This window comes from Mizuhopecten yessoensis, unplaced genomic scaffold, assembly GCF_002113885.1.
Source record: "Mizuhopecten yessoensis strain PY_sf001 unplaced genomic scaffold, ASM211388v2 scaffold8989, whole genome shotgun sequence".
NCBI lineage: Eukaryota > Metazoa > Mollusca > Bivalvia > Pectinida > Pectinidae > Mizuhopecten > Mizuhopecten yessoensis.
Genome location: NW_018407823.1, coordinates 237,400 through 252,418, shown reverse-complemented (window position 1 = coordinate 252,418; position 15,019 = coordinate 237,400). Strand labels below are relative to the sequence as shown.

Below are 15,019 nucleotides of genomic sequence, written 5' to 3'. Positions count from 1 at the left end.
TGACCTAGACAGATTCTATGTGACTGTCTGACCTAGGCAGGTTCTAGGTGGCTGTCTGACCTAGGCAGGTTCTTTGTGGCGGTCTGACATAAGCAGGTTCCATTTGGCTGTCTGACCGAGGCAGATTCTATGTGGCTGTCTGACCTAGGCAGGTTCTATGTGGCGGCCTGACATAAGCAGGTTCTATTTGGCTGTCTGACCTAGGCAGATTCTATGTGGCTGTCTGACATAGGCAGGTTCTATGTGGCATTCTAACCTAGACTAATTATATGTTGCTGTCTGACCTAGACAGGTTCTATGTGGCTGTCTGACATAGGCAGGTTCTATGTGGCTGTCTGACATAGGTAGATTCTATGTGGCTGTCTGACCTAGGCAGGTTCTATGTGGCTGTCTGACTTAGGCAGGTTCTCTGTGACTGTCTGACCTAGACAGATTCTATGTGGCTGTCTGACCTAGACAGAATCTATGTGGCTGTCTGACCTAGGCAGGTTCTATGTGGCTGTCTGACTTAGGCAGGTTCTCTGTGACTGTCTGACCCAGACAGATTCTATGTGGCTGTCTGACCTAGCCAGATTCTATGTGGCGGTCTGACCTAGGCAGGTTCTCTGTGACTGTCTGACCTAGGTAGGTTCTATGTGACTGTCTGACCTAGGCAGGTTCTATGTGGCTGTCTGACCTAGGCAGGTTCTATGTGGCTGTCTGACCTAGGCAGGTTCTATGTTGCTGTCTGACCTAGGCAGGTTCTATGTGGCTGTCTGACCTAGGCAGGTTCTATGTGGCAGTCTGACATAAGCAGGTTCTCTTTGGCTGTCTGACCTAGGCAGATTCTATGTGACTGTCTGACATAGGCAGGTTCTATGTGGCTGTCTGACTTAGGCAGATTCTATGTGGCTGTCTGACATAGGCAGATTCTATGTGGCGGTCTGACATAAGCAGGTTCTATGTGGCTGTCTGACCTAGACAGATTCTATGTGACTGTCTGACCTAGGCAGATTCTATGTGGCTGTCTGACATAGGCAGATTCTATGTGGCGGTCTGCCATAAGCAGGTTCTATGTGGCTGTCTGACCTAGGCAGGTTCTATGTGACTGTCTGACATAGGCAGGTTCTATGTGGCAGTCTGACATAAGCAGGTTATCTTTGGCTGTCTGACCTAGGCAGATTCTATGTGACTGTCTGACCTAGACAGGTTCTATGTGGCTGTCTGACCTAGACAGATTCTATGTGGCTGTCTTACCTAGACAGATTCTATGTGACTGTCTGACCTAGGCAGGTTCTATGTGGCTGTCTGACTTAGGCAGGTTCTATGTGGCTGTCTGACCTAGGCAGGTTCTATGTTGCTGTCTGACCTAGGCAGGTTCTATGTGGCTCTCTGACCTAGGCAGGTTCTATGTGGGTGTCTGACCTAGGCAGGTTCTATGTGGCTATCTGACCTAGGCAGGTTCTATGTGGCTGTCTGACCTAAGCAGGTTCTATGTGACTGTCTGACATAGGCAGGTTCTATGTGGCGGTCTGACATAAGCAGGTTCTATGTGGCTGACTGACCTAGACAGATTCTATGTGACTGTCTGACATAGGCAGGTTCTATGTGGCGGTCTGACATAAGCAGGTTCTATTTGGCTGTCTGACCTAGTCAGATTCTATGTGGCTGTCTGACATAGGCAGATTCTATGTGGCGGTCCGACATAAGCAGGTTCTATGTGGCTGTCTGACCTAGACAGTTTCTATGTGACTGTCTGACCTAGACAGATTCTATGTGACTGTCTGCCCTAGACAGATTCTATGTGACTGTCTGACCTAGACCGATTCTATGTGACTGTCTGACCTAGGCAGATTCTATGTGACTGTCTGACATAGGCAGGTTCTATGTGGCAGTCTGACATAAGCAGGTTCTCTTTGGCTGTCTGACCTAGGCAGGTTCTATGTGACTGTCTGACCTAGGCAGATTCTATGTGACTGTCTGACCTAGACAGATTCTATGTGGCTGTCTGACCTAGACAGATTCTATTTATTATTGTGACTGTCTGACCTAGACAGATTCTATGTGACTGTCTGACCTAGGCAGGTTCTATGTGGCTGTCTGACCTAAGCAGGTTCTATGTGACTGTCTGACATAGGCAGGTTCTATGTGGCTGTCTGACCTAGACAGATTCTTTTTATTATTGTGACTGTCGGACCTAGACAGATTCTATTTATTATTGTGGCTGTCTGACCTAGACAGGTTCTATGTGGCTGTATGACTTAGGCAGGTTCTATGTGGATATCTGACACAGGGAGGTTCTATGTGGCTGTATGACTTAGGCAGGTTCTATGTGGCTGTCTGACCTAGGCAGATTCTATGTGGGTGTCTGACCTAGGCAAGTTCTATGTGGGTGTCTGACCTAGGCAGGTTCTATGTGGCTATCTGACCTAGGCAGGTTCTATGTGGCTGTCTGACCTAGGCAGGTTCTATGTGGCTGTCTGACCTAGGCAAGTTCTATGTGGGTGTCTGACCTAGGCAGGTTCTATGTGGCTGTCTGACCTAGGCAGGTTCTATGTGGCTGTCTGACCTAGGCAGGTTCTATGTGGCTGTCTGACCTAGGCAGGTTCTATGTGGCTGTCTGACCTAGGCAGGTTCTATGTGGCTGTCTGACCTAGGCAGGTTCTATGTGGCTGTCTGACCTAGGCAGGTTCTATGTGGCTGTCTGACCTAGGCAGGTTCTATGTGGCTGTCTGACCTAGGCAGGTTCTATGTGGCTGTCTGACCTAGGCAGGTTCTATGTGGCTGTCTGACCTAGGCAGGTTCTATGTGGCTGTCTGACCTAGGCAGGTTCTATGTGGCTGTCTGACCTAGGCAGGTTCTATGTGGCTGTCTGACCTAGGCAGGTTCTATGTGGCTGTCTGACCTAGGCAGGTTCTATGTGGCTGTCTGACCTAGGCAGGTTCTATGTGGCTGTCTGACCTAGGCAGGTTCTATGTGACTGTCTGACCTAGGCAGGTTCTATGTGACTGTCTGACCTAGGCAGGTTCTATGTGGCTGTCTGACCTTGGCAGATTCTATGTGGCTGTCTGACCTAGGCAGATTATATGTGGCTGTCTGACCTAGGCAGATTCTATGTGGCTGTCTGACCTAGGCAGATTCTATGTGACTGTCTGACCTAGGCAGATTGTATGTGACTGTCTGACCTAGGCAGGTTCTATGAGGCTGTCTGACCTAGGCAGGTTGTATGTGACTGTGACCTAGGCAGGTTCTATGTGACTGTCTGACCTAGACAGGTTCTATGTGGCTGTCTGACCTAGGCAGGTTGTATGTGACTGTGACCTAGGCAATGTGGCTGTCTGACCTAGGCAGATGCTATGGGGCTGTCTGACCTAGGCAGATTCGATGTGACTGTCTGACCTAGGCAGGTTGTATGTGACTGTGACCTAGGCAGGCTCTATGTGACTGTCTGACCTAGGTTCTATGTGACTGTCTGACCTAGGCAGATTCTATGTGGCTGTCTGACCTTGCTGTATAGTTACAGCACTTCGTTCTTCAATCAACGTCTGCTGAATCTTTGCCTCAACTCTCCTATACGCTAACAGTCTCCGCACCCAACATTGTATGATCAAAATGGCCGCCTGCTTCCGACAGAATTCTGTCCGAAATTGCTTGCAAGCAACATATCTTCTCATGGCTACAAATGATACAAAATTCATCAATGATAAAGAATTACTATACAGAGGAGGTGAAATACAGTATAATTTCAAACTTGATTTTGCACTTTGTTACATGTTCTGTGATTGGTTAATAGTAGTATATGAGATCCAAAAAGCATAAACGTTTTTTTTTTCCATGAGACTACTTTTAAAGATTTCCAAATCCCCATTTTTCTGTACACAATTTATTCAATTTAATTGTCGTTCGAGTTGTCTCCCATTGCCTAAACTAAATTCGCTGTGAAACAAATTGCAAGGTCTACTATTAATTATTATTTTTTTATTATTTTATCTTTGTCTTATTGTTTATCTTAAATATTAGAAGTTTGAAAAACAATTTGTTTTAAATTACAGTTGACCATATTTCCTACAGCAACACGTTCTGTTGTCTGATGAACTGACGATAACAATCTGACAAAGCTTTAACTGACGAAGCTTTAACTGACGAACCGACGATAACAATCTGACAAAGCTTTAACTGACGAAGCTTTAACTGACGAGGCCGAGACTACAGCCGAACCCCCAAAGAACGGGGGATTAGAAATACAACACATAATGTTCCTCCCATGACATACAAATCTAAGTGTGTGGTGGGTTTTTTTATCCACGAATGATCCATGAAACAAAAAACGTGACGAATATAGCAATGGAACATCAGGATTATTGATGGAAAGTCACTCAGATAACTGGAACAGTTTTCTAAAGGGTAGGACCAATCTTTGTTGTAAAACACTATCAGAAGTATGGATGCTATAAATGTCTTCCTCTCGGTCAGAATACAATGTTCTGAGATCTAATACGCATTAATAAGGATTAGGAATTTAAATGTTCAAACTTGACCTCTAACCTTACCTTTCTGAATAATAATTGCACAGTTCTCTTCCTTCTGGATGTTTGTAATAATTAGCTGCACCCTCTTGCGTGCCAAACACCCTCGTAACCAAGACTGAAGCAATAAGACAGCTGCGCTTCTTTTAATCAAAACTGGCCGCACTTTCTTACGAACAAGAAATCCTCGTACCACTAAAATCACAATTTAATTCAACAGAAGAAAAATATATATGCCAAAACAGAACTTTTCATTCCCATTTCTTATTTGTCACTTTTGCCATTGTAAGAGATAGCCATGCATAAACTAACAGAGGATAAAAGCAAATTTATATATTAAGATCTGTTAGTTCTGAAGTTTCCATTGGTGAAATTGGACGCTTTTAACATCCTATTCATTTAAAATATAAATCTATTATCAACATTCCTTTTAAATCTGGCATGTCTCAAAAAGTTTTAAAAATTATTTATTAAAAGTAATTAAACACATAAGGCATTGCACTGCTGTGTTTATATTGGTATTATTCTTAACTGATAGTGGAAAATGTTTTCAGATTTAATTTGAGGATGGAAACTTAGTGGATGATTTTAGACTGAAAGAAATTAATTTACAAAAGATTGGTCTTGTTAAAACGAAACTTTTGTCTAAAAGTATGAGCTTATTGAATTAGCAAACAAAATTATCGATCAATTAGGAAATACCAAACTCAGCCAAGGGGAGGTTACTCTGCAGGCAAAGAGTAACAAGTTGACATGCTATTGATATGATGGCGTGCTGACGTGAGTATGAGAACATTATAACATATGCAATCAAAGTCAATTTTAAATTGCCAACTCATGCATATTTTACACCTTTGTGAACATTCACTTCTGACTGTTGAAAGAAAATGTTAAGAAACTGTCTTCCTTTTGTTTTGGTGACTCCTCCATTCCTGTTGTTGCTTTTCCGTTTGTTTTGGTGTCTCCTCAGTTGCTGTTGTCTTTCCTTTTGTTTTGGTGTCTCCTCAGTTGCTTTTGTCTTTCCTTTTGTTTTGGTGTCTCCTCAGTTGCTTTTGTCTTTCCGTTTGTTTTGGTGTCTCCTCAGTTCCTGCTGTTGTTGGCTTTCCTTTTGTTTTGGTGTCTCCTCAGTTGCTTTTGTCTTTCCGTTTGTTTTGGTGTCTCCTCAGTTGCTGTTGTCTTTCCCTTTGTTTTGGTGTCTCCTCAGTTCCTGCTGTTGTTGTCTTTCCTTTTGCTTTGGTTTCTCCTCAGTTCCTGCTGTTGTCTTTCCTTTTGTTTTGGTGTTTCCTCAGTTGCTGTTGTTGTCTTTCCTTTTGCTTTGGTGTCTCCTCAGTTCCTGTTGTTGCTTTCCCTTTTGTTTTGGTGACTCCTGTTGTGGTTTTCTTGTTTGTATTTTATATTATACATTTTTTGCATACTGATGACAATAATATACTACTCACATTTTGCTAAGGATCACTTTTATTTTTGGAAAAATTGATTGTTCTTGTAATTCATCAGCATACAAAAATTAAAAAAATCGTAATTAGTCGCAAAATGAGCCAAATGAAAAGGGTTACCCTTAAAACTGGTAAAAATGAGGTATTCACTAAAAAAACTAAAATTGAACAAAACTCATCCTAAATAAACAGAAACTGTTCTAGTATTGAGTGTGACGCCCATGACCACCAATTACAGCTTCACAACATCCTGCGCATGCCCCGAATGAGATCGTGTATCCGGTTTTGTGGGATAGCGTTCCACTCAGCTACCAAAGCTGTTCCCAGCTCCTGGAGCGTTCTTGGCTGAACATTTCTGGCAGAGAGAGCTGTCTGCAGCATGTCCCACACATGCTCGATGGGAATTAGATCCGGCGAGCGGGCTGGCCAATCCATCCGTTGAATAGTCTCTTGCTGTAGATACTGCTCAGTCACCCTTGATCTGTGGCCTAGCATTATCGTCCATAAAGATGAAGTTAGGGTCGATAGCGCCAGTGTAGGGTCTGACATAAGCATCAAGGATTTCATCGCAGTAAATCCTGCAGGCCACAACGGTACCATTATGGAAGACATGGTGGTCAGTTTTCCCAAGAAGGCTTATGCCTCCCCACAACATCACTGAAATGTATATCCCCATATCGGTCATGTTCCACAACGATACCTGTCTGGGACCTCTCTTCAGATTGTCTCCATACTCTAACGCGCCTGTTGGTGAAGTCGAGACAAAATCTCGACTCGTCAGTAAAAATAACTGGTTCCCATTCCTGAAGAGTCCAAGTGCTGTTAGCTTTGGCCCAATCCAAGCAGTCCCTAAAATGGCGGGCAGTTAAGGGAACTTGTATTGCTAATCTACCTGACCTTAAACCAGCATCATGAAGACGGTTCATAACCGTCTGAGTGGCTACCCGGGTACCAGAAGCATGTAGGAGGTCATTTCGTAAAGCTGTGGCAGTCTGGAACCTGTGACGCCGTGCCTGTATGAGCAAAAATCGGTCTTGGCGCTGCGTTGTAGCCCTAGAACAACCTCCATCATGACGTTTCCATTAGTTTGGAAACGATTCCACATTCTTGCCACCACCCTTTGAAAAAACCCAAGGTCTGCTCCAACCTGACGTTGAGACATGCTAGCTGATGCCCCTATTGATTTCACCATCATTTAACCGTTGTCTGGTTAGTCTTTGTGCCATATTAAAACGAAAACACGCAAAGAATAATCATCAAATTGATTTCCTTAACAATTTGAACAAGTACGCCTTACTTAGCCTAGCCTAGGTTTTGAAAGGGGTGTACACGTGGAAAAGTGTGCACACGTTTATGGTTGACTGAACGAACCCACACAGCACGATTTGAAATATCATATTCGCCCAAACAGTACGGAAGGAAAACGTAACATCCTTCCTAACATTTTGATTTTTTTTCTTCCAAAAAATAGGTGATCCCTAGCAAAATGTGAGTAGTATACTATATCATGTATATTTCATATTTTAAAATATATTATTAACAATCTTTTGAAGATAAGTTGTTTTTAAAAACGATTAATAGAATCCACCTCTTAACAGATAAAGTTATGTTAAACCGAGGGAAAGATTCCTGAGATTTAGTACAGGGTTTAGTAAAAAAGGTAAAAAAAATCACTCCCTATACAGTTACCTAATGACTTTTCTGCTATAAAGAGTAAAGAAAGTGAAGCAACATGTGGGAAGTGTGGCTCACCACTGACTTAAACACTGAAGCTTCGGGTGCAAATGTACTGATTCAATGCCGTCACATGTATAAAGCTTGCTTAAACGATTCTCATCAAATGCCGGTATAGTACGCCGTGCATAAGCTCAAGCCATGCAAAAACCTTGACTCTCAAACACAACCCAGGACACTGGAACCACAACTTTCAAAACTTCCAAAAAAGATTTTATAAATCCATTTAGAATTTTAAACTTGCATTTCTTTTTTTTCTTGTTTGACTACTGCCATTCACAAACTCTGGGATTGTATGTTCACTTATGTTCTGTGCTCCCCAGAATATGTCATTACCAAATCGAAGGCACAGGGTCAGCTAGTCATAAATAATCCAGGGGTGCAGAAAATGTCAGAGAGTGTAAGTGAGTGTAACCCCTGGCGTATCGAGGATGGTTCTAGGGCTACAGAGAGTGTAAGTGAGTGTAACCCCTGGCATATCGATGATGGTTCCAGGGCTACAGAGTGTAAGTGAGTGTAACCCCTGGCGTATCGATGATGGTTCCAGGGCTACAGAGAGTGTAAGTGAGTGTAACCCCTGGAGTATCGAGGAAGGTTCCAGGGCTACAGAGAGTGTAAGTGAGTGTAACCCCTGGAGTATCGAGGAAGGTTCCAGGGCTACAGAGAGTGTAAGTGAGTGTAACCCCTGGAGTATCGAGGAAGGTTCCAGGGCTACAGAGAGTGTAAGTGAGTGTAACCCCTGGAGTATCAAGGAAGGTTCCAGGGCTACAGAGAGTGTAAGTGAGTGTAACCCCTGGAGTATCGAGGATGGTTCCAGGGCTACAGAGAGTGTAAATGGCCGTAACCCCTGGTGTACCGAGGAAGGATTACAAGTAGCGTGTATGGACCACACTGATTGCGGAGTCTTACCGCGCTGTATAACAACACTACTCTTTAATATCCTCAGATGTTCCTGCTCTCTACTCCTCCTCAACCAATCGCGAACATAGCGCTGTATCGCCACAATAGCTGCCATCTTTTTCTCCATCCACGGTTGCGTAAATTTTCGAACCAGAAAGCCCCTTACCACTACCGAAAGGTAAAAGTCAAGTTAAGGTACAGATATTTCGTCTTTTGTTCACATATGACCAAAGTCGAGATTTTTGGATTTGCAAAAAATATGATTGATCAAATTTGACAATTTCAATATGAAATTTTGTAATTCCAAAAACTAGGAATTACAATGATTCCTCAGAAAATGTAGATTTGTAAAAGTTATTCTTCTATCAAGAAATTCTCAATTGGTCAAGGTTGTTTAAACTTTTCTGTAGGTCATTTGACATCAAAAATACATAAGTTTTACAACTAAAACAGTTTTTCAAGGATTTCTTGAGGTAGCTACAAGTTTATAAACCACACTATGAAGTACAAGTGACCTGTAAAAAATGTAAATTGTGACCTCTGAAATTCAAATATCTATATTTCATAAAATATTCATACTGCATGGCATACAATTTCTAGGCCAAAGAGTTCAAGTTTAAATTTTTATGACATTTGCAAAAATTCCATTTCATACCTGAAAACATGAATTTTGATTAAAACATAAGTATTTACACGTGCTTCACCTGTAAAATAAAACATTTCATACTGAAACAAAATACAGATTATCACTTTTGTTACAAGCAAACACCAAATGTCTTCATAACTTTTTACCTATTTCATAAAAACCAGGAAGATGAACTAAAACTTTATAACATAAATAAGGACTAATTGGATGTCAGCTCCTTCGTAACTTCCCTTAGTTCTGCTATTTCATAACTATTTGAAAAAGTATTTTAGCTTCCTAAACTGGTGTTGGCCTCCCCTGTAAGTGGACCACTAAAACTAAAACAGCTGCCCTTTCTAAACATTTTCTTCAGGTTGGTAAGTATGGGTTGAAGAAAGGTTCATTTAGCACAACAGTTAAGTGCTTATGTACCCGAATCAAATCTCCCTCAATTTTATATCACCATCTTTTACATGTTTTTTATATTAGTGTACAGCAGAATGGATTTGTTGGTGTTATTCCTCATTTAATACCTGGGTAAGGACTAACATCCAGTTTTAGCATAGCTAAATCAACATCGATTTTAATTTACATACATGTACATATTTTACACGTTTGTGTACATACACTTCACTTGTCATTTGTTTGATGAGGGTGACAGAGCACATATCGTACTAGTCATCAAAAAGGTCACACATTAACACCTACTGGTTGTGCTGTATGAATCTTTTTACAAAACAGCTGTCCTGTTTTTGCCTTGCACCACATACAAATATTACACAAACATGCAATATTTTCACAAAGACCATGACAGACATAGTTCCAGACAAACTTCAGAGATCTACGGCATTTTGACATTTCCAGGCATCAAAAACATTTGCCCACAATGCGATATACCAGACACCAATTAAAATGTTCTTGGCCTAAATGTTACCAAAATATGCACACAACTAATTCCTTCCTTCCTCCATGACTCATTCCTTTTCCCATAACTTTCTCCTACAATGTCACACTCCCTGTGGCGAGTCCTACCTTTCTGTATAGAGATAGCACTCTTCTCCCTTTTCTCCTGAAGTGTCTTTTGCTCTCGTACAGATTTACGTGCCAAGTGGCCTCGGATTTTGGACTGTATAAGTACAGTTGCCTTCCGACGTTTCTCGATCACTGGCCGAGTTTTTCTACGAACAAGGAACCCTTTTATTGCTGAAAACAGATGTGAATGAGGGAAAATAATAAGTGCAGATAAAAAACATAAAAAAAAATTACAAAAAAAAGGTGCATACGTAATAAAAAGCAAAGAAATTTAAATAGTGATAAAAGCGTATAAATAATGAAAATAGAAAGAAGAAGAATTACTTTGAGCAGGAAAAAAATAGTGAATTTGCATTCCTAGGACATACAGGCATAATATAATAAAAATAAATAGTGTGTCTATGTGGCTGTGACCTAGTTTCAAAGGGCAAGATAGTATAGAGACCTAGTGTTGTAGGGCTAGACTGTAATGTGACAGTGACCTAGTGTTGTAGGGCTAGACTGTAATGTGTCAGTGACCTAGTGTTGTAGGGCTAGACTGTAATGTGACAGTGACCTGGTGTTGTAGGGCTAGACTGTAATGTGACAGTGACCTGGTGTTGTAGGGCTAGACTGTAATGTGACAGTGACCTACCGTAAATTTGCGCGTATAGTGCACACTTTTTTGGGTAAATATTGGCATGTCAAAAATGGGGTGCGCACTATACGCAGGAACCAGTCATTCTTGGGTTATCGTTCTCGAGTTTCTGGTCTGCCATATTGGATTACCTCCCTTCAAAGTTTATTTTGAGTCGTCGGTCATATATGATAAGATTGAAGATTAAAATAACAACAAAGAATGAATTTTTTTGGCAACACAATTTTTACCTTCTCTTAAATGATTAAAATCAGTAATCTGTGGTCATGACTGCTGATTTGGCGACAAACACAAGCTGGTCACGTAACATTTTTACAGGTAAGTTGACCGGAGGGCATACCGTCTGATCCCGGACAATAGGCTAGGTAGGATCGCCATGCTTCAGCGAAAATTATTGACACTTCTCAACACCACAGTTAATACAAATTACAATGCAGTAATTAGCTAACACTCTTTCAGTGATTACCGATTAACAATAGTTCTACTGCAATTTAATTGAAATTACTTGCAGTCGCGATCGAGGGACCGTGTTGTTTTCACTCCTCAACACGTGCCGTGGCGTGAAGCCCTACTGCACTGTTAGAACTACATACTGATTTGACCGTAAAGGGATTATAAAAAATATGTTTATACTAGAAGCGTGGACATTCAACACATCCCCTTCAAATCTATTCGAAGGAAATAAAAAAAAAAGCAGAATGTACTTTTTTTATGATGCTTCATAATATTGAAATAATTCACGAGGTTATCGATCACGTCAACATGAAAGTGAGCCGGGGAAAAAATGCACAATAGGCCTAACGATTTGGTAAAAAAACAAACCAGAACTAACATGGAACAGAGCCTATAATTGAAACACTATATTTTCGTAATATTCAGAAAACCTCTGAGATGTCGAAACATAAGTTGATCGGTGATTCTCTGGCATCGGAATTAGCTACACTTTCTTCGTTTGGTTTCTGCAGGATTCGTCCACCAAGCGATACGGAGGGAGACCTTCATGGGCTTGTTGACTCCAATCAATCAATCGTTAATTAATCTGCGTTATAAAGACCAAGCTACCTTTGATGCTACTTATCCAGTTTGATACCGTTTATTTTTAGGATTTTTTTCCCAAAAAAACAAAAATATTTTTTTTCATTTTTTTTTTCAAATCTGACCCCAAAAACGTACCTGCGCACTATACCGAGTGCGCACTTTACCCTCAAATTTATGGTAGTTTTGTAGGGCGAGATAAAGGGTGACAGTATATGTAACAGTGACATAGTTTTGTATAGTGAGAAACTATATGTGACTGACTTAGTTTTATAGGGTGAGACAGTTTGTGACAGTGACCTAGTTTTGAGGGCAGGATTGTAATGTGAAAGTGACCTTGTTTTCTAGAGTGAAACAGTATATGTGACAGTGACCTAGTTTTGTAGGGTGTGACAGTATATGTGACAGTGACATAGTTTTGTATAGTGAGAAACTGTATGTGACTGTGACCTAGTTTTGAGGGCAAGATTGAAATGTGAAAGTGACCTTGCTTTGTAGAGTGAGACATTATATGTGACAGTGACCTAGTCATGTAGGGTGAGGCAGTGACCTAGTTTTTTAGGGTAAGACAGTATATGTGACAGTGACCTAGTTTTATAGAGTGAGACAGTATATGTGACAGTGACATAGTTTTATAGAGTGAGACAGTATATGTGACAGTGATCCAGTTTTGTAGGGTGAGACAGTATATGTGACAGTGACCTAGTTTTGAAGGGTGAGTCAGTATATGCGACAATGACATAGTTTTGTAAGGTTAGACAGTATATTTGACAGTGACCTAGATTTGTAGGGTGAGACAGTGACCTAATTTTGTAGGGTTGGACAGTATATGTGACAGTGACCTAGTTTAGTGGGGTGAGACAGTATCTGTGACAGTGATCCAGTTTTGTAGGGTGAGACAGTATATGTGACAGTGACCTAGTTTTGTGGGGTGAGCCAGTATATGTGACAGTGATCCAGTTTTGTAGGGTGAGACAGTATATGTGACAGTGACCTAGTTTTGTAGGATTGGACAGTATATGTGACAGTGACCTAGTTTTGTAGGGTGAGACAGTATATGTGACAGTGACCTAGTTGTTCACTGTACCAACCTGTTTGTATGGCAACTGCAGCTCCTTTCCTGAGTTTGAACTCTTTTTGGAATTTTCTTTGGATCACAAAACCACGGAAACCTATAAACAGATATTTTGAATAAGATGTTAAAAAATAGTAACATTTCAATGTAAATAAATACAATAACCTATGTTATCTTCTTCTCATCATTTCATTTACAGTTAATTAAAGGTTTTGAGTCGCATGACTTATAAGACAGTTTCACATGACTAATGGGATCACATGACTGATGAAACAATGTCACATCACTAATAAGACAGTGTCACATGACTAATGGGATCACATGACTGATGAGACAATGTAACATCACTGATAAGACAGTGTCACATGACTAATGGGATCACATGACTGATGAGACAATGTAACACTAGAACTGTAAGCTAAAGGCTAACTAATACCCCCGCTCCTATACAAGCCAGAGTTGTAAGCTAAAGGCTAACTAATACCCCCCTCCTATATAAACCAGAACTCTAAGCTAAAGGCTAACAAATACCCCCGCTCCTATACAAGCCAGAGCTGTAAGCTGAAGGCTAACAAATACCCCCGCTCCTATATAAACCAGAACTGTAAGCTAAAGGCTAACAAATACCTCCACTCCTATAAAAACCAGAACTGTAAGCTAAAGGCTATCTAATACCCCCCTCCTATACAAGCCAGAGCTGTAAGCTGAAGGCTAACAAATACCCCCACTCCTATATAAACCAGAACTGTAAGCTACAGGCTAACTAATACCCCCCCTCCTATGCAAGCCAGAACTGTAAGCTAAAGGCTAACAAATACCCCCACTCCCATATAAACCAGAACTGTAAGCTATAAGCTAACAAATACCCCCACTCCCATATAAACCAGAACTGTAAGCTAAAGGCTAACAAATACCCCCCTCCTATACAAGCCAGAACTGTAAGCTAAAGGCTAACAAATACCCCCCTCCTATACAAGCCAGAACTGTAAGCTAAAGGCTAAGTAATACCCCCTCCTATACAAACCAGAACTGTAAGCTAAAGGCTAACTAATACCCCCCTCCTATATAAACCAGAACTGTAAGCTAAAGGCTATCTAAAACCCCCCTCCTATACAAGCCAGAGCTGTAAGCTAAAGGCTAACAAACACCCCCACTCCTATATAAACCAGAACTGTAAGCTAAAGGCTAACTAATACCCCCCTCCTATATAAACCAGAACTGTAAGCTAAAGTCTAACAAATACCCCCACTCCCATATAAACCAGAACTGTAAGCTAAAGGCTACCAAATACCCCCGCTCCTATACAAACCAGAACTGTAAGCTAAAGGCTAACAAGTACCCCCTCCTATTCAAGCCAGAACTGTAAGCTAAAGGCTAAGTAATACCCCCTCCTATACAAACCAGAACTGTAAGCTAAAGGCTAAGTAATACCCCCTCCTATACAAGCCAGAACTGTAAGCTAAAGGCTAACAAATACCCCCTCCTTTTCCAGCCAGAACTGTAAGCTAAAGGCTAAGAAATACCCCCACTCCTATATAAACCAGAACTGTAAGCTGAAGGCTAACAAATACCCCCTCCCATATAAACCAGAACTGTAAGCTAAAGGCTAAGTAATACCCCCACTCTTATATAAACCAGAACTGTAAGCTACAGGCTAACTAATACCCCCACTCCTATGCAAGCCAGAACTGTAAGCTAAAGGCTAACAAATACCTCCACTCCTATATAAACCAGAACTGTAAGCTAAAGGCTAACTAATACCCCCCTCCTATACAAGCCAGAACTGTAAGCTCAAGGCTAACTAATACCCCCCTCCTATACAAGCCAGAGCTGTAAGCTGAAGGCTAACAAATACCCCCGCTCCTATATAAACCAGAACTGTAAGCTAAAGGCTTAGTAATACCCCCACTCCTATACAAGCCAGAGCTGTAAGCTAAAGGCTAACAAATACCCCCACTCCTATATAAACCAGAACTGTAAGCTAAAGGCTAACAAATACCCCCACTCCTATATAAACCAGAACTGTAAGCTAAAGGCTAA

The 15,019-nt window shown here is 41.2% G+C and overlaps 1 protein-coding gene across 10 annotated transcripts in view; it reads right to left on the bottom strand.

The window, feature by feature from the left end:
- LOC110456976 (myosin-IIIb-like) overlaps nt 1-15,019 on the bottom strand; it is a 157,847-nt gene that overhangs the window by 32,105 nt on the left and 110,723 nt on the right. For 8 of the 10 annotated variants that reach the window (XM_021508051.1, XM_021508052.1, XM_021508054.1 and 5 more), the window contains 5 exons: nt 12,996-13,076; nt 10,233-10,403; nt 8,585-8,743; nt 4,530-4,700; nt 3,485-3,655 (listed from right to left, as the gene is read on the bottom strand). In XM_021508051.1, coding sequence (XP_021363726.1) covers nt 3,485-3,655; nt 4,530-4,700; nt 8,585-8,743; nt 10,233-10,403; nt 12,996-13,076 — 753 coding nt within the window. The remainder of the gene's footprint in view (nt 1-3,484; nt 3,656-4,529; nt 4,701-8,584; nt 8,744-10,232; nt 10,404-12,995; nt 13,077-15,019) is intronic. The other 2 variants (XM_021508057.1, XM_021508056.1) reach the window with 1 other exon arrangement.